This window comes from Theobroma umbraticum, unplaced genomic scaffold (genome assembly GCF_002168275.2).
Source record: "Theobroma umbraticum cultivar Fairchild unplaced genomic scaffold, ASM216827v3 scaffold_30.0, whole genome shotgun sequence".
In the NCBI taxonomy this organism is placed as follows: Eukaryota; Viridiplantae; Streptophyta; class Magnoliopsida; order Malvales; family Malvaceae; genus Theobroma; species Theobroma umbraticum.
In genome coordinates this window covers 6258852-6281074 of record NW_018397254.1, presented here as the reverse complement: position 1 = coordinate 6281074, position 22223 = coordinate 6258852, and the positions used below count along the sequence as shown (strand labels likewise).

General features: G+C 35.6%; 5 protein-coding genes and 1 non-coding gene across 13 annotated transcripts; 2 read left to right on the top strand and 4 right to left on the bottom strand.

Annotated features, from left to right (window-relative positions):
• Nucleotides 1–194: 194 nt before the first annotated feature.
• LOC110409904 (Ubiquitin-associated/translation elongation factor EF1B protein) lies at nucleotides 195–2186 on the bottom strand. Its single transcript, XM_021419413.2, has 5 exons — nucleotides 1852–2186; nucleotides 1682–1734; nucleotides 1419–1583; nucleotides 1130–1231; nucleotides 195–510 (listed from the first exon to the last, which is right to left on the bottom strand). Exons 1-5 carry the CDS (start codon nucleotides 2069–2071, stop codon nucleotides 376–378), a joined length of 675 nt encoding a protein of 224 aa, XP_021275088.1. The 5' UTR covers nucleotides 2072–2186; the 3' UTR covers nucleotides 195–375.
• A 236-nt stretch (nucleotides 2187–2422) lies between these two features.
• On the bottom strand, nucleotides 2423–6089 carry LOC110409790 (hAT transposon superfamily). 4 transcript variants are annotated; one of them, XM_021419274.2, is made up of 4 exons: nucleotides 5706–6089; nucleotides 5117–5157; nucleotides 3336–4967; nucleotides 2423–3087 (listed from the first exon to the last, which is right to left on the bottom strand). In XM_021419274.2, coding segments are annotated over exons 2-4 (2037 nt in total). In that variant the 5' UTR covers nucleotides 5118–5157; nucleotides 5706–6089; the 3' UTR covers nucleotides 2423–2683. The 4 variants fall into 4 exon arrangements, with proteins under 4 accessions (XP_021274949.1, XP_021274957.1, XP_021274932.1 ...); XM_021419282.2 differs by lacking the exon at nucleotides 5706–6089 and adding an exon at nucleotides 5276–5663; XM_021419257.2 differs by having other exon boundaries at nucleotides 3336–5157.
• Nucleotides 6077–6148, bottom strand: TRNAM-CAU (transfer RNA methionine (anticodon CAU)). The gene has a single exon. It is a non-coding gene; the product is annotated as a tRNA-Met (tRNA).
• A 3410-nt stretch (nucleotides 6149–9558) lies between these two features.
• Nucleotides 9559–13253, top strand: LOC110409822 (Leucine-rich repeat protein kinase family protein). 4 transcript variants are annotated; one of them, XM_021419335.2, is made up of 3 exons: nucleotides 9559–9901; nucleotides 10467–11752; nucleotides 12307–13253. In XM_021419335.2, the coding sequence occupies exons 2-3, from the start codon at nucleotides 10531–10533 to the stop codon at nucleotides 12975–12977; spliced, it is 1893 nt and encodes a 630-aa protein (XP_021275010.1). In that variant the 5' UTR covers nucleotides 9559–9901; nucleotides 10467–10530; the 3' UTR covers nucleotides 12978–13253. The 4 variants fall into 4 exon arrangements, with proteins under 4 accessions (XP_021275010.1, XP_021274986.1, XP_021274994.1 ...); XM_021419311.1 differs by having other exon boundaries at nucleotides 9560–9901; nucleotides 10447–11752; XM_021419319.2 differs by having other exon boundaries at nucleotides 9560–9905; nucleotides 10447–11752.
• Nucleotides 13254–15525: 2272 nt separating this feature from the next.
• Nucleotides 15526–19272, top strand: LOC110409871 (beta-glucosidase 12-like). Of its 2 annotated transcripts, none has more exons than XM_021419375.2 (13): nucleotides 15526–15882; nucleotides 15962–16031; nucleotides 17018–17076; nucleotides 17203–17278; nucleotides 17358–17435; nucleotides 17532–17619; nucleotides 17701–17908; nucleotides 17999–18114; nucleotides 18207–18418; nucleotides 18525–18556; nucleotides 18668–18770; nucleotides 18851–18958; nucleotides 19106–19272. In XM_021419375.2, exons 1-12 carry the CDS (start codon nucleotides 15697–15699, stop codon nucleotides 18946–18948), a joined length of 1326 nt encoding a protein of 441 aa, XP_021275050.1. In that variant the 5' UTR covers nucleotides 15526–15696; the 3' UTR covers nucleotides 18949–18958; nucleotides 19106–19272. The 2 variants fall into 2 exon arrangements, with proteins under 2 accessions (XP_021275050.1, XP_021275043.1); XM_021419368.2 differs by having other exon boundaries at nucleotides 17182–17278.
• Nucleotides 19273–20066: 794 nt separating this feature from the next.
• Nucleotides 20067–21918, bottom strand: LOC110409909 (myosin heavy chain-like protein). The gene is made up of 3 exons (XM_021419426.2): nucleotides 21445–21918; nucleotides 20922–21240; nucleotides 20067–20148 (listed from the first exon to the last, which is right to left on the bottom strand). Exons 1-3 carry the CDS (start codon nucleotides 21701–21703, stop codon nucleotides 20082–20084), a joined length of 645 nt encoding a protein of 214 aa, XP_021275101.2. The 5' UTR covers nucleotides 21704–21918; the 3' UTR covers nucleotides 20067–20081.
• Nucleotides 21919–22223: the final 305 nt, after the last annotated feature.

Below are 22223 nucleotides of genomic sequence, written 5' to 3'. Positions count from 1 at the left end.
GTCAAAGTTGCATCACAAGTACAACAAAATTCTCACATCTTTCTTTCAGAGGTCTGAAGTTTGAAATCTAACCACCGAAAATTGCATGTGGAGATGGGCCAATAGGCAATACTTCTAAAATGTTATCTGATTGTCCAGAACAATGATATCAAGGGACTCTATATCCATGCACACAATTGACACCAAAAAGTATATGCTGCTCATAGTTATTTTTTTCTTTTATTAAAGGGATAAAATATCACAGAATGAACATTTGTATAATCTGTATCAAAGCATAAAAAGCACACCAGAAATTAAAAAAAAAATTAAACAAAAAAGGTATCACATTATCACTCCAGTCTTCACTCACATACAACTATTTAGTTTATATCATCCTCATGATGAGTTGTTGAGCAAATGCGCCAATGCCTTGTCTGTGTCATTGTCATACATGAGTAAGGCCTCAGCAACATTGTTTGATGAGAATCCCATTTCTCGCAGTAGGTTGTAACCATGCGCAAATTCACGTACCTAAGGAAGGAAAGTAACAAAATACATAAATAAATGGTAAGAGACATACTTCAATTAACATTATAAAATCAATGGCAAATGCCAGCTGCAGATCTGGAATAAGTGATGTAACTACTCAAGCTCCCCACTACAAGACTGCTCGTTTCTCTCAATCCATGACCTGAAATTCAGGATACTAACTCCTGGCCATCAAAACCAGTCACTTCTCCTAGAAGATTAATAGCTTACTTAAGCCAAATGCAGTAAAATATCAGGGCGGAATTCTAGCAAGCTAAGAAACCAAAATTACTCTCTGCCAATGGACAAAATGCCTGTGGACAGGATCCTAATCATCCGCAAAGAATGTGTTTCCTCAATCTTAAGCATAAAGCATACTTATGGACTATAACTCGCTATATTAGAAGACAAGGGGAAATACACAAGAACAATCAAATCCAACCTACATTACAAATTATAAAATCAAGTAAGGAAGACTTCAACATAGAATCAACCTAGCTAAACATTTGGACTACAATTGATCTATACACTATCAGGGGAAAAAGTGTAAATCATCAGGTGTTTTAACTTTCAAATGATTGGGTTCTGTACCAAATTATCAATTGTGAATGGCATAGAATACCTTGGTTGGATCGTCTCCATAATTTGCAACTGCAACAGTTACAGCTTCTCGGTTGAGTCCAGAGGCAATGTATTTGCTCACCACAGGATCTGACTTCGCACCCTGCACGGTCAAATAATTTTTTTTTTTCAAACAAACCCTTAGAAGCTCAACAGATGTGGACTAATTTCACGAAAACAAAATCCTACTCAAAGTCATCACAAGATGAATCATTGAACAGACAAGTTACAAGGTTAATGAAAGATCCAAAAGGAAGCCTAAATCTCTATTGAGAATAAGAAAACCGTACCGATGAAGAAGTTGATTCGGTAGGTTTAGAAGAAAGGTTTTCCAAGCCAAGCCTGCTAAAATTCATGCTTTCCTTCTCTGCTTCGGCTAAGATTTTCCTCTCAAACTCGAAATCAAACTGGAAATTGCTTCGAGGAATGTCCCCAACTTGTGGCGACAACTGAGGCTGCAAAGCCGAGAAATCAATTACTTCCATAGCATTACCCTAACAACCTAACTTATCCCTCTAATTAAAACCCAAAGGAAACGACTGAGAAAGCTTACCGGGGGAGTGATCCGATATTCTGGTTTCAGAGCAACCCTAACGCCCAATCCCGCTGCCATAAATAAAATTAATTAAAACACAAAAAGAAATTATTTTACCAATTTTTTTTTGACAAAAAGTATGAATAATACTTTTAACGAAAGAACGTTTAGGGAGAGAGAGAATTTACACGAAGTGGAAGGAGAAGAGGTCTGATGGAAAGGTGGGATGCGGGGTGCAGGAGAGACTACGGTGTGAGCGGGTTGACCGATTCTTGGGTATAAGGAAGGTCCGTACATCGGATGGCTAGATGGCATCGATGATGATGATGATGAAGTGGGCTGTTGCCGGTACATAGGGATTTGCGCATCGTACGGGGGACCTGTTCTGTTCCTGAAATCGTAGTCCATTACGATTTTGGTGGAAGGCGAGGGAAATTTGCAGGAGAAGGAAAGGGAGGGAAGTGTTGAGAAGAAAGATGGAAGGAATTGGAAGTACAAGTCCTGTAGGGGAAAGTTTTTAGCTCTTCTTGAAGATTTATTCTTCAGTACGCGGTCGCGAAAAACTTATTAAAGAATACTATTACTTCTAATGCGTACACAAATAGCACAAGTATAACTTCTTTCTGCCGTAAGTGGGTTACAGTTTTTCATTTTTATTCTTAATCAGAAGTATATTCATCATTTAATTAAAATTTATTTAAAAAATAGTTGTTCATTTAATATATTGCTTTTCACCAAATTGAAGAACAGACACTACATTAATTAGAAAAATCCTTTTACTATAATTACAGACTGCTGAATTTCATTTAAAACAGATTTTAGTTGAGAACATTACCACAACTATTAACTTCTTCTCATGCAGCAACATCGGCTGGTATATACAAAGCGCGCAATTGATACATAACCGCCACTACATAATTCAATAATTTAAACTGACAAGCAGGAACTGACTACCAATAAACAGTTACAAGCATTCTCACTCAACAACAGGAGGTGGTACAGAGACTTGCACAAACCCAGTCACAAGCCAAATATATGGTCATTTCCAAATATGGCAGCATTGAACTGTCTCGTGTTCAAGTCACCCCCATCCAAAGCTGAACCAAACCGATCAAGCCACTGTGTAGGGCTTGGGTTCTCACTTTCCTCTACCCATTCTGAGGTCATATCAATGTCGTCGAACTGAATAGGGTCAGCTTCTACGGACTTCGTTCTCATTTGTCTTGCTAACCTGAGATTGTAGTTAATATACACAAGGTCATTCAATATTTCTTTGTCAATCTTATTCCGCTTTTCAGAGTGAATTTGTTGAAATGTGCTCCAATGCCTCTCAAAGGTAAAAGTGCTGCAAACTTGACTGAGAATTCTAATAGCAACCCGTTGCAACACAGGAGCTGAGTCGCCAAATTGCTCCCACCAGAGCCCTACAAGAGAGAAATGCAGACACACTAACTAACCAGTTACTCATATAAAGACAATCCTAGAAGAATGACAACTAAGATTTCATTGGCTAAAATAATATAGCAAACTGTTCTAGTTTTTGGGGAAATTATGGCACATTTAAAGGGCAAAGGAGAAGCAAAAGGCTAGGGGCTGCTCTCACACACACAGAAACCATACACATGCACAACCAAAAGCAAGAACATTGCCTGATACAAAGCTGTATACATACCAGGAGAAACTGTATCTCGTGCTTCCATTGCTAGATTACACGCAAACATCCCCTTTGACCTTGTAAAAGTAAAAATTTGATTGGTGATGTCACGTCTTAACTCAGGAGTGGGAAGTAGTTTCTCCAGAACCTTGAAAAAGTCTTCTTTTATAGATCCAAGAAATTTTATTTCTTGATTATACTGGATACTGGGATTTAAAAATGCCCCAGCTGAATGTAGAGGTGAATGAAGTTGGTCCCGCCACTTTCTATCAACTATGTCCAAAAATGTCTTACACTTACCCTCATCCATTATATAATATGTCCTTATTGATTCCTTGGCTCTGGTCATTAGTTCATATATAGAACCAACAGCAGGTTTCCCTCCAGATACCTCCCTCAACACTTTCAGAAAAGGCTCAGATATAGCTACACATTCGTCTAGTGCCCTCCAAAAGTCATTATCCTCAACAATGGCAATGCAAGATATGCTCTGTGGTTTATTTGCATATGAGGAGTTAGTTGAATACTCGGGGCTATTAAACATATGCTTCAATCTTGACCTCTGTTTCAACATTGATTGCAATGATAGAAAGCTAGATACAGACTTTGTTATTCCGGTTCTTATGAGCTCCTGTTCCCCAGTAAACTTCTTCATCAAATCAAGCATTGACACATTGTTGTACAGAAACTTGGATAATGTTTGTGCTTGTAAGATACATCTATTCACCCAATCTACCTTAGAAAATTCTTCCAAGATTAGATTCAAACATTGAGAAGCACAAGGAGACACAAAAATGGTTCCATAATTCTGCAAGATATGGTTTGAAATACCACTATAGTTGAAACTACTATCCATGATAATTTGCACAACATTTTCTGGGCCAAAATCTTGAATAACAGAATCAAACAAATCAGCCAGGCATTTTGTGTTCTTAAAATATGATGAGGCATCTACTGACTTGTGGAAAAATGTCCTTGAGGGTGATGAAACTAGGAAGTTTATTAAAGCTCTGGATTTATTGTCCGTCCACGTGTCTGCAATGATGGTACAGCCAGTAGTAGCCCATTCTTTCTCCGTATCTTTTGATTGTAAACTCACTTCAGACTTGATCCTTTCCAACCACGTTGTCTTCAAGGTTTCAACAGATGGCCCTGTAAATCCAGGACCAAACTTTCCTACTGCATCAATCATTGCTTGATAGGATGAAGAACGAGCTACACTAAAGTCCAACTTATTCTCCAAAAAGAACAAAGCGATACTTCTCTCCACATTTTCTTGGCTGTTCAATGATGGAGGGGCAATTGGTGAGGCAGCAGGGAAAACTTTTGCCACAGGAGATGATACCTCTAAAGCAATAATTTTACTACTGGTGGATATATTTCCAGGGGATCTAGCTTCAGCAATCTTCTGCCTCTTAACACTAGATGTCTCTTTAATCTCCTCTTTCGATGATATAATAGCTCTAACCCTATCAGTAACATCATCCCTAACTTTACTACACGGATTTACACCTTTGCTTGGAAGACGAGATAGATGATGCTTTAACCTACTAATCCCACCATTCAAAACTCTAAGGCAAAATTTGCATCTAACTTTATTTCCATCAAGTTTCTCAGCATATTCCCAACACACATCTTTTTCTCGAACCACTGCCATAAACGTTAGTGCACATAATCATCATTGCACTCTTGTCATTTTAAAATGATTATGCAATCAAAACGATTAGACAATTGAAGCAAATTATTTCATTCAAACAAGCAAATGCAAATGTACTAGTAAATCCGAAACTCGAACTTACTGATGATGGTGGGAAATGACTATTAAGTTGTCCAATTTGACCTACAAAAGGAAGCAAATTAAAATGAAAAAAAAATCATGTTAAGAAAGTTCATCAAACATCTTCAAAAAAAAAAAAAGCATCAGACGATCAAATTTTCAAATCTGCAAAGCATCTTACCGAGAATCGTATAGATTTGAATTTCCATATTTTTCAACATTTTAGTTTGATTCAAAGCTCAATGTTCATTTTCCCACTACTAAAAACTATCATGACCTCCATACAGTGAATATTTCAAAATAAATTTCCAGCAAAATCTTTTTCCACCGAAACAGAAAAAACCTCCACTGGAAAAGTTCACACCGTAAAATTCGAAATTTCCGCCTCTCTTTTGCGTTCATTTTCTGAGCAACCAAACACTGTCTTTAGTTTAAAATTCCAGAAAGGAAACCATAATCCAGCACCAACATTTAAAACCTTTATTGAAGCATTGAAAAAGGCGAGAGAGAGTGTTTATGTAATTTAAAATGTAAAAAGAAAAACCGAGAATTGTGAGTTGCAAGAAAAACAAAAAAGAAAGAGAAATTAGCGAGAGATTTAAGGAGCTTACGGAGGAGAGAGAGAAAGAGATTCGTTCGTCTTCTCGACAGAGAAATAAACGGAGATTGCAGATCTGGAAGTTTTGTTATATATCGCGATATTTTCGAGTTTTAGGGTTTTGCTTTTGTTCAATCTTTCCCTCGATGCTTCTTTTGGAATCTATAGTTTTATTGGGGTCTTAATCTTATCCTCTCTTTCTTCTCGTTTATCCTTTTCTATTATTCTTTTTCTTTAATTTTTTTCCTTTTGGCGAGATATCGCGGACGCCTTACTGATTTTGAACCAATCAAATGCTAGGTTTAGGAGGTTCAAGGAACGGTGTCGTTTTGATTTTTATTTTAAATGAATGACCCCAAAATTTGAACGCTGGAAGCCACTTTTTATCAAAGCCAGGTTTCGATCCTGGGACCTGTGGGTTATGGGCCCACCACGCTTCCGCTGCGCCACTTTGATTTGGTGATATGAGGGTGTACAAAATTAAATTTTATCGTATTAATATAAGTATTTTTTGTGTAGCACTATATTTGATATATTAACAATATATCAAGTCATCACAATATCACTTCATTAAGAAATAAATTTAAAATTTTGAGAGACTTAAAATTAAATATTATTAATTTTATAAAAAAATTATATTTGATGTATTTACCATATAATTTCTATGCATTGTCAAACCATCAATGCCCATCATTAATGAGAATATTTAATTCTCAATGAAATGACATTATTTGATGGCTTAATAATGTATAAAAGTTAATTATATGTTGTCAATACATTAAATATAAACTCTTAATTAATTTATGTTAAATTTATATTTCTATTAACTAATCGAATAATGGTTATTCACGGCAACTAATTACAATAACCAACCAAATTACTTTAAAAAACATTCTATCTTAAAATTATCACATTTAAAACTGACAAGAAAAGGACAACACTAAAATAATTTGAAATAAAGCATTTAGACTTTTTTAGGTTTTCATCAAAATTTCTCATAAATTTATTAATTTTTAAAATAAAATTCAAATTTCTCACAAATTCATCAATTTTTAAAATAAGACTCAAAATTAATCGTTTAAAACTTGGAAGGCAACTTTATATCAAAGCCAAATTTTGATCATGGGAACTGTGGGTTATCGACCCACCACGCTTCCACTGCACCACTCTAATTTGTTGACACGTCGTGTAAAAAAATTAGTTTATATTTAATAAGTATGTATTAATTTTTTCTAAATCCATGCTACTGTTAACTGATGGAATCATGGCAAATGGTAGCCACTGGTGACACTTAACAAGCCAAGCTAATTTCAAAAACATTCATTCCATCTCAAAATTATCTAACCAAAAAATATGCCAAACTCCAAAGTGAAAGAGAAAGGACAACATTTCATAATATAATATAATTAACTAAAACTCCAAATTAACTAAAAGAATGGAGACATGCATTGACTTGAGCCATAATATAATTTCATATTTCACGAATTATGAATTATGAATTATGAATAAACAATATTCATGAAAACCGCCTTGAGACACATTATCACCCACTCAATAGCAATTCGCATCATAATTGATCCTTCCATAATGAATTAACAATTAACAATTTCGGCTTTTAAAACTTTGATCGAAGGTCAACGCATGCTGTCCCAAAGGCTTTGTAAATGCCCATTAATCTAATCTTAATAACGTGATAAGCGGAATGAGGATATTATTCAATAATTGGCCACTCGTCTATATCATGGAATTTGACTAATAATTTAGCCTACTTCATTGCCCTGTTCTAGAAAGTTGCGCTATTGCTAGCCTCTATTTCATTTCGCATCATAGGCTCATCTACTTTACATTATGCCTAATCGTTTCTGTTTTCTTTTAACTTTTACTCAATTTAATTAATTATTTTTTAAAAGATGTAGTAAATTAATTTAATTATTTTTTTAACGAGGTAACAAATTAATTATTCATTAATAATAATATTCTCTCTGCCTTATTTTGTTTCTCTTTTGTTGAAAAAATTAAATGTATTTGACTAAAAAATTAATAAAAAACAAACAAAACGAGACTAAATAAGTACTAAAATGGAGCAATTACCTCACACATGTTCATAAAGCAGCGACACCATATTTTTTATTATATTCTTTTTGGCTTTTTGTAATTTATTTATACCTTTTACATTTCTTTAGACTTTAGATTTTTGTTTTATTTTAAATTTGTGGAATATTGTTTATTTCACCATCACTTACCCCATTTCACTGTTTATTTACGCCCTACTTTGAGAAAAAAAATTCAAAATTTTGTTTTTCTATCGATTTTAACATGAGGGTTAAACACTAATCCAGGAAGGATGAATGATAAAAATTTTCTGGAAAAAATTTAGGGTTTTTATTTAAAATGAAAAAGGTTAATTGAGTTTCTTTGATGTTTTATACAATAATTTTATTAATTTTCAAGATTTTACATATAGAAGAAAAAATGTTTGTACTAAGATATTTTATATCACTAATTTATATATTAGTAACTAAACAAAATTTGCAGAGTTATTCTTTATATGCTTAATCATAATCTAATGAAATCATAATGACAAACTTATTATTACCACGAATAAATTACAAAATATGTGTCACTTAGCAACATTATATTTTATATAACAATATATCCAACTAATTATATAGTTTATAGTATTACTTGATTATTTCGATCATTAGAACATTAACGAAAATTATCTATCCTTGCAGTAAATTATGTACAAATTCTCAAATATATAATTTAACGTCAACGGATGTACGAAGGAGAACAACGGCTTTTTTGAAAAAATTCTCATCCGCAATAATTGCTGAGGTGTACGATACGCCTTCAGCGCCGAAGATGAACGACTGTGAGGGCCAATGACGTGGGCAATGGGCCCATTCAACAGAGTAATAAGTTTGGGGATGGGTAAACATCGTCATGTGAGGGGTGGGCACAGTCATCTCAGCGGTGCAACCGTCGGCACTGATTGGGCTTCGGCCGCTCTTTGATGGTTCCCGCTTTGTCTTAATAGCGCACACACCCTATCTCAAGTCAACGTCTAAATCTAGAGCGTGGAGCTGACGTCCCTATCTCAAATATATTACTATATTCAAACTTTGTTAGGTCACCGGTGCGGGGGCTTTCAAAACCCCACACTTTTCTCCGACCATATTTTTTCTTCAAAAATAAACTCTTCTTTTTCCTTTTTAATTCACGTTGAAGAGTTTGTTTATTGTCAACAGCATAGTACTATTTCAATGCAGATGTAATTAATTTAATTAATACGTATTGTAGTATTAGATTTAATGGAATTAATATCTGCTTTTATTATTATATAGTAACAGGTATTCAATAGCCATTTATTTTCTAATACCAAAACGACAGAGTTTGGTATTTCATTTTCTAATAATTATATTGCGCGTGCTAAGGCAGCGAGTAGCATTGGGGCATGGTATGATATTTTGTTTATGGTTAATTCTTTTGGTCAGAAATGTAATGATTGATTTTTGGAAATTTTCTTTGGAATGACATAACCTTCACCGGGTCATCACCGTCCCTCCAATTAGTTCTTCCCTGACTTTCTTCTTTGATTTTTTTTTAATTTACTGTCCTCGATCATCCCAAACAATTTAATTACCGATTTAAAGCAATCATCAATGGCAGGAAGAACACATTTGAGAAGTCCATGCATGGTTTCACTGCTACGTACAGTACATTACAATACCCCACAGCGGCTCCTGCTTCTTAGCTAAATCAATACAAAGATAAAATAATTTTATAAATTTATGTTTAAGCAGTTTAAAGTTTTAGTTTCGAATCAGTTTCCTATTCTTTCTTTGTCTGCACATGGCTTTTCCTAGTCTTGCGGTATAAAAAAGTGCTTAATATCAATATGTGGGGAGTGTTCTCTTCTCTCAAATGATTATGTAATAGGAGTAGTTTTCTGTCTTTCTTTTTCTTTTTTGTTTTTTGGCTGCATGTGATGCTGCTCTTTTAAGCAAGAACAGCTCATAAATCTATCATGACTATTATCATTGTCATCATGAACTCGTTAGCTAGCCCCCCGTAACTCTTGTCTGATTCTCCTTCCGTCTTCTCCTTTGCTTCCATCCCAATGCTCCTGGGAACTCACAAGTTCTTATATTTGATCATTTCCGGTTCTTTGCGGGGTTTCATTTGATCTGGGTTCTGGCTCTCAAAGTAAGTATGTTCTACGAACTTGATTACTAAGAGCTCCTCTTACTCTTTTTGTTTTCCTTTTTGGTGCTTGAATATTATGTATTGGTCGAGCAAGCTTTCAAAGTTATTATGGGTTTTGACCATTCGTAACGAATGGTTTAAATTTTGCATCTTGAGAATATGGAAACTTCAACTGAGTCAAGTAGCTGTGCTTTGGGTGGTGAATGGTGAATGCTAAAGTAAGCAAATCAGGTTTCAGTTCCATAACATTAGATTTGCTGAATTCGGATTACAGATTCCTTTTCTTGTTATGTTTTAAGCATTTTACTCAGTAGCCAAACAGAGAACGTTGGGGAAAGAAAAGTCAACAAATGACCAAACCTAACGCACCTAAAACAGGCTGCTTTTGACAAAATTCGGCCTAAAACCCAGTCATTTAAGTCAACATCTTTTGTAGAAGTTTTTAACAAACGTTCTTGTTGTTAATAATTGATTATATGTCAGTAACAGATCTTTAATGATTGCGTTGCTGACTCTGATTTCTTTTGTCATTCAAATTCATGTAGATGTGGCCATAATTTTGCAGAAAAGCTTCCCTCTTTTCACAGCGATTTTGGTTGGATTGTTGGGATTTTGAGACAGCTGGGAAAATGGGCAAGAAAATGGACCTCTTATTCATATTCTTGCTGGGGGCAATTTTCTCTTCCATCCTTGCTGACCCTGTTGAAGATAAACAAGCATTACTAGATTTCCTTGAACATGTTCATCATTCACGCTCTCTTAACTGGAGCAAGGAAACCTCTGTATGCAACAGCTGGATAGGAGTGACATGCGACAGTGATCATTCCAGGGTTATTGCCCTGCGTTTGCCTGGGATGGGACTTCGTGGCTCGATTCCACCTAAAACTCTCAGTCGTCTATCAGCTATTCAGATTTTAAGTCTTAGATCCAATGGCATTTCGAGTTCATTCCCTTCTGATTTTTCTGAACTGAAGAACTTGACCACCCTTTATCTTCAGTTCAACAAGTTTTCCGGCCCATTGCCTGATTTCTCAGTCTGGAACAATCTTACAATCGTTAATCTTTCAAACAATGGCTTCAATGGAAGCATTCCTCCTTCAGCATCAAAATTGACTCACCTCACTGCTTTCAATCTTTCTAATAACTTACTTTCAGGTGATATTCCTGATCTCAATATCCCTAGTTTGCAACAGCTTGATTTAGCAAACAATAACTTCACAGGAATTGTTCCTAAGTCCCTTGAAAGATTTCCAAGCTGGGCATTTTTTGGTAATAATCTTTCATCAGAAAACGCCCTTCCCCCTGCTCTTCCAGGCCAGCCAGCTAATGCTCAACCATCAAAAAAAGCCAAAAAACTTAGTGAACCCGCACTCTTGGCGATTGTAATTGGTGGCTGCGTAATGCTGTTTGTGCTAATTGCCCTTTTGATGATCTGTTGTTACACTAAGAGACAAAAGGAACAAGAGTTTCCAGCAAAGTCACAAATAAAAGAAGTCTCTTTGAAGAAAAAGGCTTCTGAGAATCAGGATAAGAACAACAGGCTTGTCTTCTTCGAGGGTTGTAATCTTGCATTTGACTTGGAGGACCTGTTGAGAGCATCTGCAGAGGTGCTTGGGAAGGGTACATTTGGAGTAACATACAAAGCAGCCTTGGAGGATGCAACTACAGTGGCTGTGAAGAGGTTGAAGGAGGTAACCTCAGCAAAACGGGAGTTTGAGCAACAGATGGAGGTCATTGGGCGTATCAGCCATGAGAATGTGTCTGCGCTTAGGGCATACTATTATTCAAAGGATGAGAAGCTTGTGGTCCATGATTATTATGACCAGGGAAGCGTGTCTGCTATGCTACATGGTAACTTGATATGCTTAGTTTCAATTTTTAGCTGAGCTCTTATTTGATTATCTCAAACTTGCTGGCTGTTAATTTCTCAAATGAGTCAGTCCCTCAATTTCCTGCTATAAGATCTGCTCCGCCTCACTTTTTCGCCTATGTTTTAGAAAATTTATGAATTCTAAGGGTGTTTCCTCTTTTTTGTTCCTAATTTTAGTGTAAGTTGGCATATGAACATTGTAGAAGGAAACGCTTGCTATCTGCTTCTGTAATGCAAGACTGTTGTTGAGAAATGCCATTTACTGAGAGCAAGCCATAAAAGAAGCACATAGAACTAAATTTCAGGGCCACGTAATATATCTCTTTTCTACATTTCAGCTGCAGAATAAGGAGTCATGGTTGAATTTGATAACACTTAAGGCTATGGTTTAACGTCAAGAGTTAGATCTATTTTGTTTAATATAATGTGTTTGTTAATCCTCAATTTATTCATCAATTTCTAATTCCCTCGAAGAAGTTAGTTGCACTTTGCAAAGATGTAAACATTGTATCTTGATGCATCTCTAATGTTTCAGGAAAAAGAGGTGAGGGCCAGACATCTCTGGACTGGGAGACTAGACTTAAAATTGCAGTTGGTGCTGCAAGAGGCATTGCTTATATCCACTCACAAAACAATGGCAAACTTGTTCATGGAAACATAAAGTCTTCCAACATTTTCCTTAACTCTGAAGGATATGGTTGTGTCTCAGATATTGGTTTGGCAGCAGTAATGAGCCCAATGCCTCCACCTGTGATGCGGGCTGCAGGTTATCGTGCACCTGAAGTACCAGACACTAGGAAAGCAACCCAAGCATCCGACGTATACAGTTTTGGGGTCTTGGTACTGGAGATCTTAACTGGAAAATCACCAATGCATGCCACAGGTGGTGAGGAGATTGTTCACTTGGTGAGGTGGGTGCATTCTGTAGTTAGAGAGGAGTGGACTGCAGAAGTATTTGATGTAGAACTTTTAAGGTATCCCAATATAGAGGAGGAAATGGTGGAGATGCTACAAATTGGGATGAGTTGTGTGGTGAGAATGCCAGAGCAGAGACCAAAAATGTCTGACCTAGTGAGAATGGTGGAGGAAATTCGGCGAGCGAACACTGGTAACCAACCATCCTCTGAAACTAAATCAGACACCACGGCTTCAACCCCAATCCCACAAGCAGCCGAAATAGGTCCCTCTTCCTCTGTTCCACCGTGAGATTCTTTTGTCTGATGAATTAAGTAATAGTTTTATAAAATTTTATAGTAATTCATTGTGGAACAGGCAAATAGTTTTTGATTAATTTAAGTTGTTTATGTATCCTATACTCCTGTGATGAAATTTGGTGACAAGATTAGTTTAGCTACCCTGATCCAGCTACGATCAAAGTCAACAAGGGTCCTTGGCTTTTGTATCATTTAACAGTCATGGATTTCATTGTTAAGCACGTGGACTTAAATGGTTTTGCACGATGAAAAGTCTTTGATTTCTATTTGTCTGTGATTGGGTCAGAGAGGCCGGCAAGTGTGCATGTGCATCAAAGATGGATAGATTTCTGGTTTGTTAGAATTTTGAGAGACTTAAGAGATTGTTGGGTGTTAAAACAAAGGAGGAAGATAATCACACAGTTTTATTAATAAAAATAACGATTTTTATAATCTTGTAAAAAATAATGTTAAAAAACAAGTAGATAAAATTAAAAAAAAATAGATAGTATTATTTGGAATTATCATATCGTTAAGTTTGTGGATTGTCCTTTATATTTGCTTTAATTGCCAAAACTTGGCTAATGTGTAAAATTAAATAACCACCAAATAAAAGAAACTAAATAACCACCAAGTAAAAGACATGTAATTAACACACATCACTATTTCTTCAAATTAAAAAATAACGTTTAGCACTTAAAAGAGTATTGCAAGCAAGACCTAACTCCAATATACCTCCTTAGAGTCAACTTTCAATACTCCCAATTTAGATCTTATTAATTTAAATCTATCTTTCATAGTCATATATTCCTGAATCACTCCCATGCTTATCTTTGTAAGTCTCCTACGGATAAATAATTCTGTTATTGTCTTGGTCAAAAGAGTTAATAGGTTTATGAAGGACACTCATATATTCCAATGCTTTAGAGCTTATTGATCTCTTGGGAATCTTTGCCATGAGTAACATCTCCTCATTCAGCTCATGTTCCTTGGCTACTACAACTTTTTCTTCTCCTTGATTGGCTTTGTTCTTGCAGACTTTTTCCATGTGACCAAGCTGGCTACAAGAACATTTGGTCAGTACCAGCAAAAACCTCATTATGGTTGCACTTTTTACAATAAGAACAAAGAGGATACTAAGCCTTTTACTGATCCTATTTCCTATCACTATTTTTCTTCTCACTTGCACATGCTAGTAAAGAATTTTCTACATGATCTCTCAGCCTCAAAGCACGGTCCTCCAAAGAAGATATTTTGGTTTCAAATTTCTTTGGCAAGCTTGTAAGGAATTTGATAATTATTTTTCTTTCTGATAAATTTTTTCCATTTAATCTCAACTAATTAATTACTTTCAAAACTTTTTTCGAGTATTCTTTCACACTTTCCTTATCCTTCATCTTTAATACTTTAAACTCTCGAAGCAAATTTAGGATTTGTATTTAATGGGTCCTATCACTATCATGAAACTCAACCTTCAACTTGTCTCATGTTATTTTGGTAAACTTACAAACCATTATATGAGTAAAAATCTAGTTAGAAATAACAGAATGACTACAAGATAAAACTTTATACTTAATTTCTTCACGATTATTGGGTTTGATTGTCTCATCTCATGAAAATTTTCACCAACTTTAACAATCTCTCAAAAATTGAACACATAAAAATACGCCTTCATTTTTACTACCCATATTAGGTAGTTTTCTCTTGTAAAAATGGGTGGAGCAATGAGGCATTGAAGTTTGCAAAAGCCGTAAAGGGTAAGGAAGAAAAGCTAATAGGGATTTTTAAAGTGATTTTACATCATCACAGCTCTAATATTATGTTAGAATTTTGAGAGATTTAAAGAGATTTTTGAGTCCTAAAACAAAAGAGGAAGATAATCACACAGTTTCATTAATAAAAATAACAGCTTTATAGTCTTATAAAAAATAATGTTAAAAAATAAATAAATAAAATTTTAAAAAAAATACTATTTGGAATTGTCACACCATTAAGTTTGTGGATTGTCCCTTATATTTTCTTTAATTGTCAAAACATAACTAACATGAAAAACTAAATAAAAGAAACTAAATAACAACCAAGTAAAAGTTATGTAATTAACACACACCACTTCTTCTCCGAATTAAAAACTAATTTTTCACACTAATGAGTATTGCGAGCGGAGCCTAACTCCAAAATGGCTCTACTCTGTCCTTTTTATATGCCAAAGACTACCCAACAATGGCTTCAGCAATCTCATCTGTCAACAGGAAACTCCAATAATGGTTGTGGTTTGCCACGTATGATCCCATCTCCTACGCACAACCAAGTTCTTGGTGCAGCATCATCTGCCGACCTTGTGAAACTTGGACGCATTAGAGTTTGCCCAAGGCAATAGTTATTTTAATATATGGTACTACATGAATTTGTCAAAGACATAATTTTTGGAAGGTAAGTTCTGAAAAAACATAAAAGTGTGAGTTTAGATTAAAAACAAAATTTCCAGACTATGAAGAATTTAAATACTATTAATACTGGAATTCTACGTCATTTTGCTCTTGTGGTTTATGTACCGTCTTAGGAATAGAGTTTTGGAAATGGAATCCTTTCGACCGTATGTTGGCCAAGTAAAAGATGCCAAATGTTTCTTTGTTTTATGGCAGTATGCAAATGCAAAGACTATTTCTCAATGTTAAGTGCTATACAAGGGATAAAGGGGATCTAAAAGAGAGAGATTGGGTGCATGGTGAGGCATGGTGACGCCGGGCCGTTGTATACTCCTGTATCACATGGCAAGTCAGGGTCCTTTTTTCTTCATCTGCCTGCTAGCCCTGGCTGCCACCACCAATGGGGCAAAACCAAACCATTATTCGAAGCCATTTAACCGGAGCAGTTTTCCAGCAGGTTTCAGTTTTGGTGCCGGCTCAGCTGCTTACCAGGTACCGTAACAAATATGCCATCAGCCAATCGTATACACAAGATATGCGTTATATGTTTTTCCTTTAATTACTTGCACAGATTGAAGGAGCTGCTCTTGAAGATGGGAAAGGGCCAAGTGTATGGGACACTTTCGCTAGAAAATATCCAGGTCTCTCGATCCCTTTCTAGTTGTAATTGCTTCTTTAATTTTCCCCTACTTAATTATATGTTTTCCTTTCAATTTTATTGTTGTTTAATTGGTTCTTATATTGAATTATTATTAGCTTCTCCATTTCTTTTTGCTTGATCTAATTCTGATTTTCTGAAAACATACAAATATTTTCTTTCCATTAATCTTTTCTCCTCTTTGAACAGGAGAAGCCGAGTCTTGTTTAGGCCTACTCCTTTGCTTATAAACAATGCCATCTACGTGATGCATATAATTATTAAAAATAAATAAATATATATGTCTATTTTCTTATTCAATTTAAGCCGGCTTAGCAACAATGAAAGTTAGAACCAAGATCAATATAAGGCAACTGTAGACGCTGTGAGTTTTGACTTGTCATATCACTTTTGACATTGAACCAATATTGTCTGATCTAATTGTTACACAGTATCAGCTTTCTAATTCAAAGTTTCTTATAAATTATGAACATGTACATCGAACGTTGATTCAGACGGCTGCCATCTGTTTCATTTTGACACCACCGTAGGTCGCGGTTTTGACCTTTGACTAGCAAAACAATAAAAACAAGGAAATAAAACTACAAAAAAATTAAAAACAAAAAAAACAAAAAGACACCTTGGTAACTTCCTCTTCAACCTGAAATGTTTCCTTAATTTTTTTTCCACTTTCTTCACTATTTCATGAATTGTCTTCAAACAAACCTATCAAACTGTTAAAGGGGAAAGATAGTGTTTGTTTGTATAACTTAAATCTAATGCATTTTCATATATAGAGAAGAAAAATTAATTGATAACATTTACACAAATGGCCATATGTAAATATTGCATTTCTATTATGTGACAAGGTATCGAAAAGAATCAATCTTTAAACTGTTCTTCACTATTCCAATTAGAATGTTTTTTTTTTCTGTAAGAAATCCTCTATATAATATAATTATTGACAAATCTACTGATGGCATATGACAGAAAGAATTGCTGATCGAAGTACAGGAGATGTAGCTGTTGATTTTTATCATCGTTACAAGGTTTGTGCTATATAACTGCTGATGAATTATATCCGTGACCTTTATATATATATATATATATATATATATATATATGTTTAGATAAGTTTTTCTAAATCGTAAAAGATTGTCCAAGAAATGCTACAGGACGACATAAAGCTGATGAAGAAAGTTGGTTTGGATTCCTTCAGATTCTCCATTTCATGGTCTAGGATTTTACCCAGTAAGATCATCTCTGAAATCAGCTCAACTGTTAGCAAATTGCATAACATGGTATTGAAATTTATGCTCTATATTTTCAGAGGGGAAACTTTGTGGAGGAGTAAACCCACCAGGGGTCCAATTTTATAACAACCTCATCGATGAGCTTCTTGCCAATGGTCAAATTCCAATCTCTGATCTTTCATGCTACTACCTTAAATTTTGCTTTGAAACAATCCAAATGTCTCTGCTCTAACATTCTCTATTATGAACAGGTTTAAAGCCGTTTGTGACTTTACTCCATTTTGATCATCCGCAAGCTCTTGAGGATGACTATGGAGGGTTCTTAAGTCCCAAGATTGTGTAAGTTAGTTTTACTTACCCCGAAAAACTATGTTGTCTTACTCAAAGTAATCGAGGCAAACAATTAAATAATTGGACCAGGGATGATTATGTTGATTATGCGGATTTGTGCTTTAAAACATTTGGTGACCCGGTCAAGCACTGGGTGACCATGAACGAACCAAATGGGTGGAGCCTGGGCGGTGCCAATGGCTCTGCTGCCTCTTCTCCGGCCGAGTCCTACATCTTGGCCCATCACTTCCTTCTTTCCCATGCAGCTGCTGTCAAACTCTACAGGAAGAAGTACCAGGTTTATATAGTTTCCAAAGAATAGTGAAGAAGATTGTTAGGCAACTGCTAACCCAAAAAGAATCCTAATGCTGATAGAACTAATGTGCAGGCATCTCAAAAGGGAAAAATTGGAATTACCATAATAACTAATTGGTTCGTACCAAAATCCGAGACAACTGCTGACAGCAAGGCAGCTTCCAGAGCTCTAGATTTCCTTTTCGGATGGTGAGTGGAGAATACTTTTACCTGCATTACTGTTAAGTTTCCCTTGTATTGCATGCTTTGAACATTTCAATTTTGGCAAAAATTTTGTGTAGGTTTGTGGATCCACTGATATTTGGTGAGTATCCAAAGAGCATGCGATCATTGGTAGGGAGAAGACTGCCCAAATTCACCGAAGCAGAGTCCAAAATGTTAAAAGGGTCCATCGATTTTCTTGGTGTAAATTACTACACCGCAAATTATGCAGAAAATGCTCCTCCATCCAACACTGCCATCGCTGCCAATGATAACAGAGTCAATCTCACAAGTAGGCTAAAGACTTTTTATCCAGCTTATTAACTCCTCCTTTTTTTCAAAAAAAAAAAAACAGCAGAAAACTTGCAGTAACATTAACAGATATTTGGTTGTTGCAGCCGAAAAGAATGGAGTTCCAATTGGCACACCGGTAGCTGTTTTTATTCTCTCATTTGCCTAGTTATTCCTTATCAACGTTTCTACTATTTTATCAGTGTTATCAAGCAAACTACTGGACTGGTTGGTGTCAATAATTATGCAGACTGCAGTGAGCTGGCTTTTCATTTATCCAAAGGGCTTGCGGCAGCTTATGCTTTACATAAAGGAGAAATATAACAATCCACCCATTTACATTACAGAGAATGGTTGGCTTGAGTTCTAAATCTTAATGAATGTTGTTAATTTCTTCCTTGGATCTGAAACCAAAAAACCTGGATGTTTGCAGGGGTGGCTGAAGCAAATAATGCTTCATTGACAGTAAAAGAAGCGCTCAAGGACAGCACCAGGATAAGATACCTTGATGGCCACCTAAAATCCCTTTAAAAGCAATCAGGTTAGTGCTCGAAATCAAGCTTAGTTTTATATAAATCGTTAGTCTATGCAGTAACCAAGCAAAAAACAAAAGAACCAATATTTCATATACTTATTTATTTTTAGGCAATAACAAAATAACTAATTGAGTGAATTGGGATTTTGTCAGGGAGGGTGTTAACATCAAGGGTACTACGTGTGGGCGTTTTTGGATGACTTCGAATGGACTTCTGGATACACCCTTAGGTTTGGGTTCACATACATTGATTTCAAGAACAACTTGACAAGATACCTTAAATATTCAGCTTATTGTTCAAGTGTTCCTCCTTCATTAACTCTGCGACCTGTTGGAATTTATTAGTCCCCTCAGTGCAGTTTGTTACTGTGTGCAGACTTGTGTTGCTTGAGTTATCATTATTTCAACTTCCTTCTTTTCTGTCATCATTTTGACCTCCTTTCCTCTTGTTTTCTTTATAAGACCAGACATTTGCTCCTGTGAATTATAGAGAAAATCTTTGAAATTACTACCCACCTGCAGCCCACTCGACTTGCTTCAAATGGTAGTACGATGTAAGATGGATATTCTAAGTTCAAACTTTTGGTGATTTCCTCTTGAGCAAAAACCAGGAAAAATAACAAAATCAGTTACAATTATTTTTCATTATTGGTACCTGCATTTGTCAACTGTCTCAAATAAATTCCTTTGCCATCACAGCACAAAATTTGAAGCGTAAAATAATATTAAAGTTTGCACAATGGAAGCATCTTCTATGTGACAATTTCAACCAAGTGGTGGAGGTATCACATCCCACAAAGAAAGGAAAAAAAAGTTATAAATTTTATACAAAACCATTTTTTCGAAATAAAGATGACAAATATATATATGGTGTAAAAGGAAAAATAAGCTACATAAATTTGGGTGTGGCCTACAGGCTTGAGCAGATCTCACACACAGACCAATGAATCTTTCCTTTTTACATGTTGAAGAGTACAACTTACCACAAGGGTCTCACTCAAGGAAAATACATGCAGCAACTAACTCACTTCCTCACAATTCTTGTTCTAAACACCCCCTGAAATTTGCATAAATATTCATGTTTCAGTGACACATAAACCAGTATAAAACAACTGTAAAATGCATTTCATCACATACCTTCAACTTCCTCAAATTGAACCTCCTTAACAAGGTCAGCAGAAGCATTATATTCAAACCTAACCAAAAAAAAAAGAAGGAATAGACAAACAGATTAATAGATAAAAAGTTATATTAAACAGAAACCAACAGCCTTGTAAATGTTTACTAAAGCGGGGATGAATGCAAGATTGAAAGACACAATTGTAAGAAAAGAAAATCTCCTTCATAGCATCTAAATTAACATTATGCTGGAAAGTATCCTCCAATGAGAAGCTTGATGTTGCTGAGAGTAAGGTTACACTATCCTACGAATGCCATCTAGAGCAAAAACATAGCAGATATCTAATAATTTCTATGAAGACTCTCAGACCAAACTTATATAATGGAGACAAAAACTCCCTCTTTTTGTTACTAATGCAGGCTTTTCTCTATGCCTCTTGCTTCTAATGCAGATATGATATGTAATTTCCTCTTCAACAAGAAAGCTGATTCTTGATTCTTGTCATGTATGATCCCATTGGTGATCAGTGTCAGGTATTTTCAACAGAATTCAGTGACACGAAATCTTTTGTAGATGCAAAAGCACACATCAAGAAATGAATGAAATGGCTAATAGAAGACCCCAACGTCGCCTGTCCCAAACAGCCACTTACACTAGAATGTGAAGGTGTTTGCATGATGTTAGTAACTTGAACTGCATTAGTTACAACTGTTAGTAAAATCTAGTGAAAAAAAGCCTACATACTGGTTCCAAACAACCTTTAACAATTGAATCAAACCAAGGAAACAGAAACAAACACGTGATAAAACTACGAAACATATAAGTGGAGGTTAGATAAATAGTATTTACCTATTGGAGAAAACCACCTCCAGTTCATATTCAGAAGCACTCTTGGTAGCTTCAACCAAGACAGTTACGATTTCAGTTTTGCGAGTACTCGCCATAAGTAAATCATACTCCGTTGGAATGATAATGGCGAAGAAATTATCACTTAATTCACTCAAACACATCTTGTCGACGGCTGCTAAAGCAATCCGGCGTTTAAGTGCATCGGTGTCAGGGTCAACAATGTAAATTGCAAAATCAGTAATCATAAGAATTCGCCGTTTCATCTTCCCTGATGAAGTGAACTTCAAAACTTTATCAGCAAATAAAACTTGCTTGTCACCTGCAGGTTTCATTAGAATAATTCCTCTTAATAAAATCTCAATTATTATTCCAAATATTAAACAAAGACAAGAATTTTACCGCTATTATAAGTTCTTATAAACTACAGACACTGCCACAAAGAAAGGCCATTTTTTTATTCAATTGCTGCGATAAAATTGAAAAAATAATAATAACAATTTACAAAAAGGTGGGAGAGGGTAACCTTGTTTTTGCAAGATCTTCATTAAGAAGGGGCGGGAAGGGACATCTAAGTAGTCTCCTTTGTATTCTCTACGGAGGGAGGCTTTTCGTCTGGCTTTGAATCCCATGAACGGCTCCTGATCTTCCGTCACATTGCTATCCGACGGTCTCAATCGAATCCCGTTTTCTTCTTGTTGTTCTTCGTCTTGTACATCGTCGTCGTACTTGGGAGTGTCCGATTCATCGATTTGGACTCGCCGTTGTGCCTTGTAACGGTTCATTGTCGATCGAAGACGAGTCGGAATCGGCGGCCGATGTTTGGCTTTTGGGAAATTGAGAGAGAGACAGAGAGAAGAGAGAGGCGGAGGAGGCCAGCTTACTTCGGGTGTTCTTGTTACGAAATCCGCATCATGCCCCCATGGGCCCCGCCTATGATCTGGATCCTGTCTGGGAGAGTGATCAAAATAAGCTGCAATACTGCATTGAATCTGAGGCGTCAGATCAGCTGGTTCCTGATTATTGAATTTAATACTAAAGAATTAAATTATTTCAATTTTAATAATCTCCAATGGTTCGATATCTCCCATTTCTTTTAAAAACTGGTCCAATGTTCCCTTTTTCCTTTTGTCGAATTCAAAGTCCAATATTCTTCATTCTTTAGTTTAGGTTCTTTTGTTGTAAAAAATGCTTCCGGTCACTTTTCTTTTATGAAAACACTACTATTGGATGGTATGGTCTCTCAATTATTTTTATTTATGCAATTACATTACTTCATTTTCTTGAAATAAACTAACCAATAAT

Coding starts and splice junctions, on each gene's coding strand:
- LOC110409904 (XM_021419413.2), bottom strand. CDS start 2,071: ATGGACTACGATTTCAGGAACAGAACAGGTCCCCCGTACGATGCGCAA. Junction 1,735..1,851: donor CTCTTCTCCTTCCACTTCGT/GTAAATTCTCTC, acceptor TATTTATGGCAG/CGGGATTGGGCGTTAGGGTT. Junction 1,232..1,418: donor CCGAATCAACTTCTTCATCG/GTACGGTTTTCT, acceptor TTGACCGTGCAG/GGTGCGAAGTCAGATCCTGT.
- LOC110409790 (XM_021419257.2), bottom strand. CDS start 4,974: ATGGCAGTGGTTCGAGAAAAAGATGTGTGTTGGGAATATGCTGAGAAA. Junction 3,088..3,335: donor ACGAGATACAGTTTCTCCTG/GTATGTATACAG, acceptor TCTCTCTTGTAG/GGCTCTGGTGGGAGCAATTT.
- LOC110409822 (XM_021419335.2), top strand. CDS start 10,531: ATGGGCAAGAAAATGGACCTCTTATTCATATTCTTGCTGGGGGCAATT. Junction 11,753..12,306: donor CGTGTCTGCTATGCTACATG/GTAACTTGATAT, acceptor CTAATGTTTCAG/GAAAAAGAGGTGAGGGCCAG.
- LOC110409871 (XM_021419368.2), top strand. CDS start 15,697: ATGGTGACGCCGGGCCGTTGTATACTCCTGTATCACATGGCAAGTCAG. Junction 18,557..18,667: donor GAGTTCCAATTGGCACACCG/GTAGCTGTTTTT, acceptor ATAATTATGCAG/ACTGCAGTGAGCTGGCTTTT. Junction 18,771..18,850: donor CATTTACATTACAGAGAATG/GTTGGCTTGAGT, acceptor GGATGTTTGCAG/GGGTGGCTGAAGCAAATAAT.
- LOC110409909 (XM_021419426.2), bottom strand. CDS start 21,703: ATGAACCGTTACAAGGCACAACGGCGAGTCCAAATCGATGAATCGGAC. Junction 21,241..21,444: donor GAAGATCTTGCAAAAACAAG/GTTACCCTCTCC, acceptor TGAAACCTGCAG/GTGACAAGCAAGTTTTATTT. Junction 20,149..20,921: donor GAGGTGGTTTTCTCCAATAG/GTAAATACTATT, acceptor TTTTTTGGTTAG/GTTTGAATATAATGCTTCTG.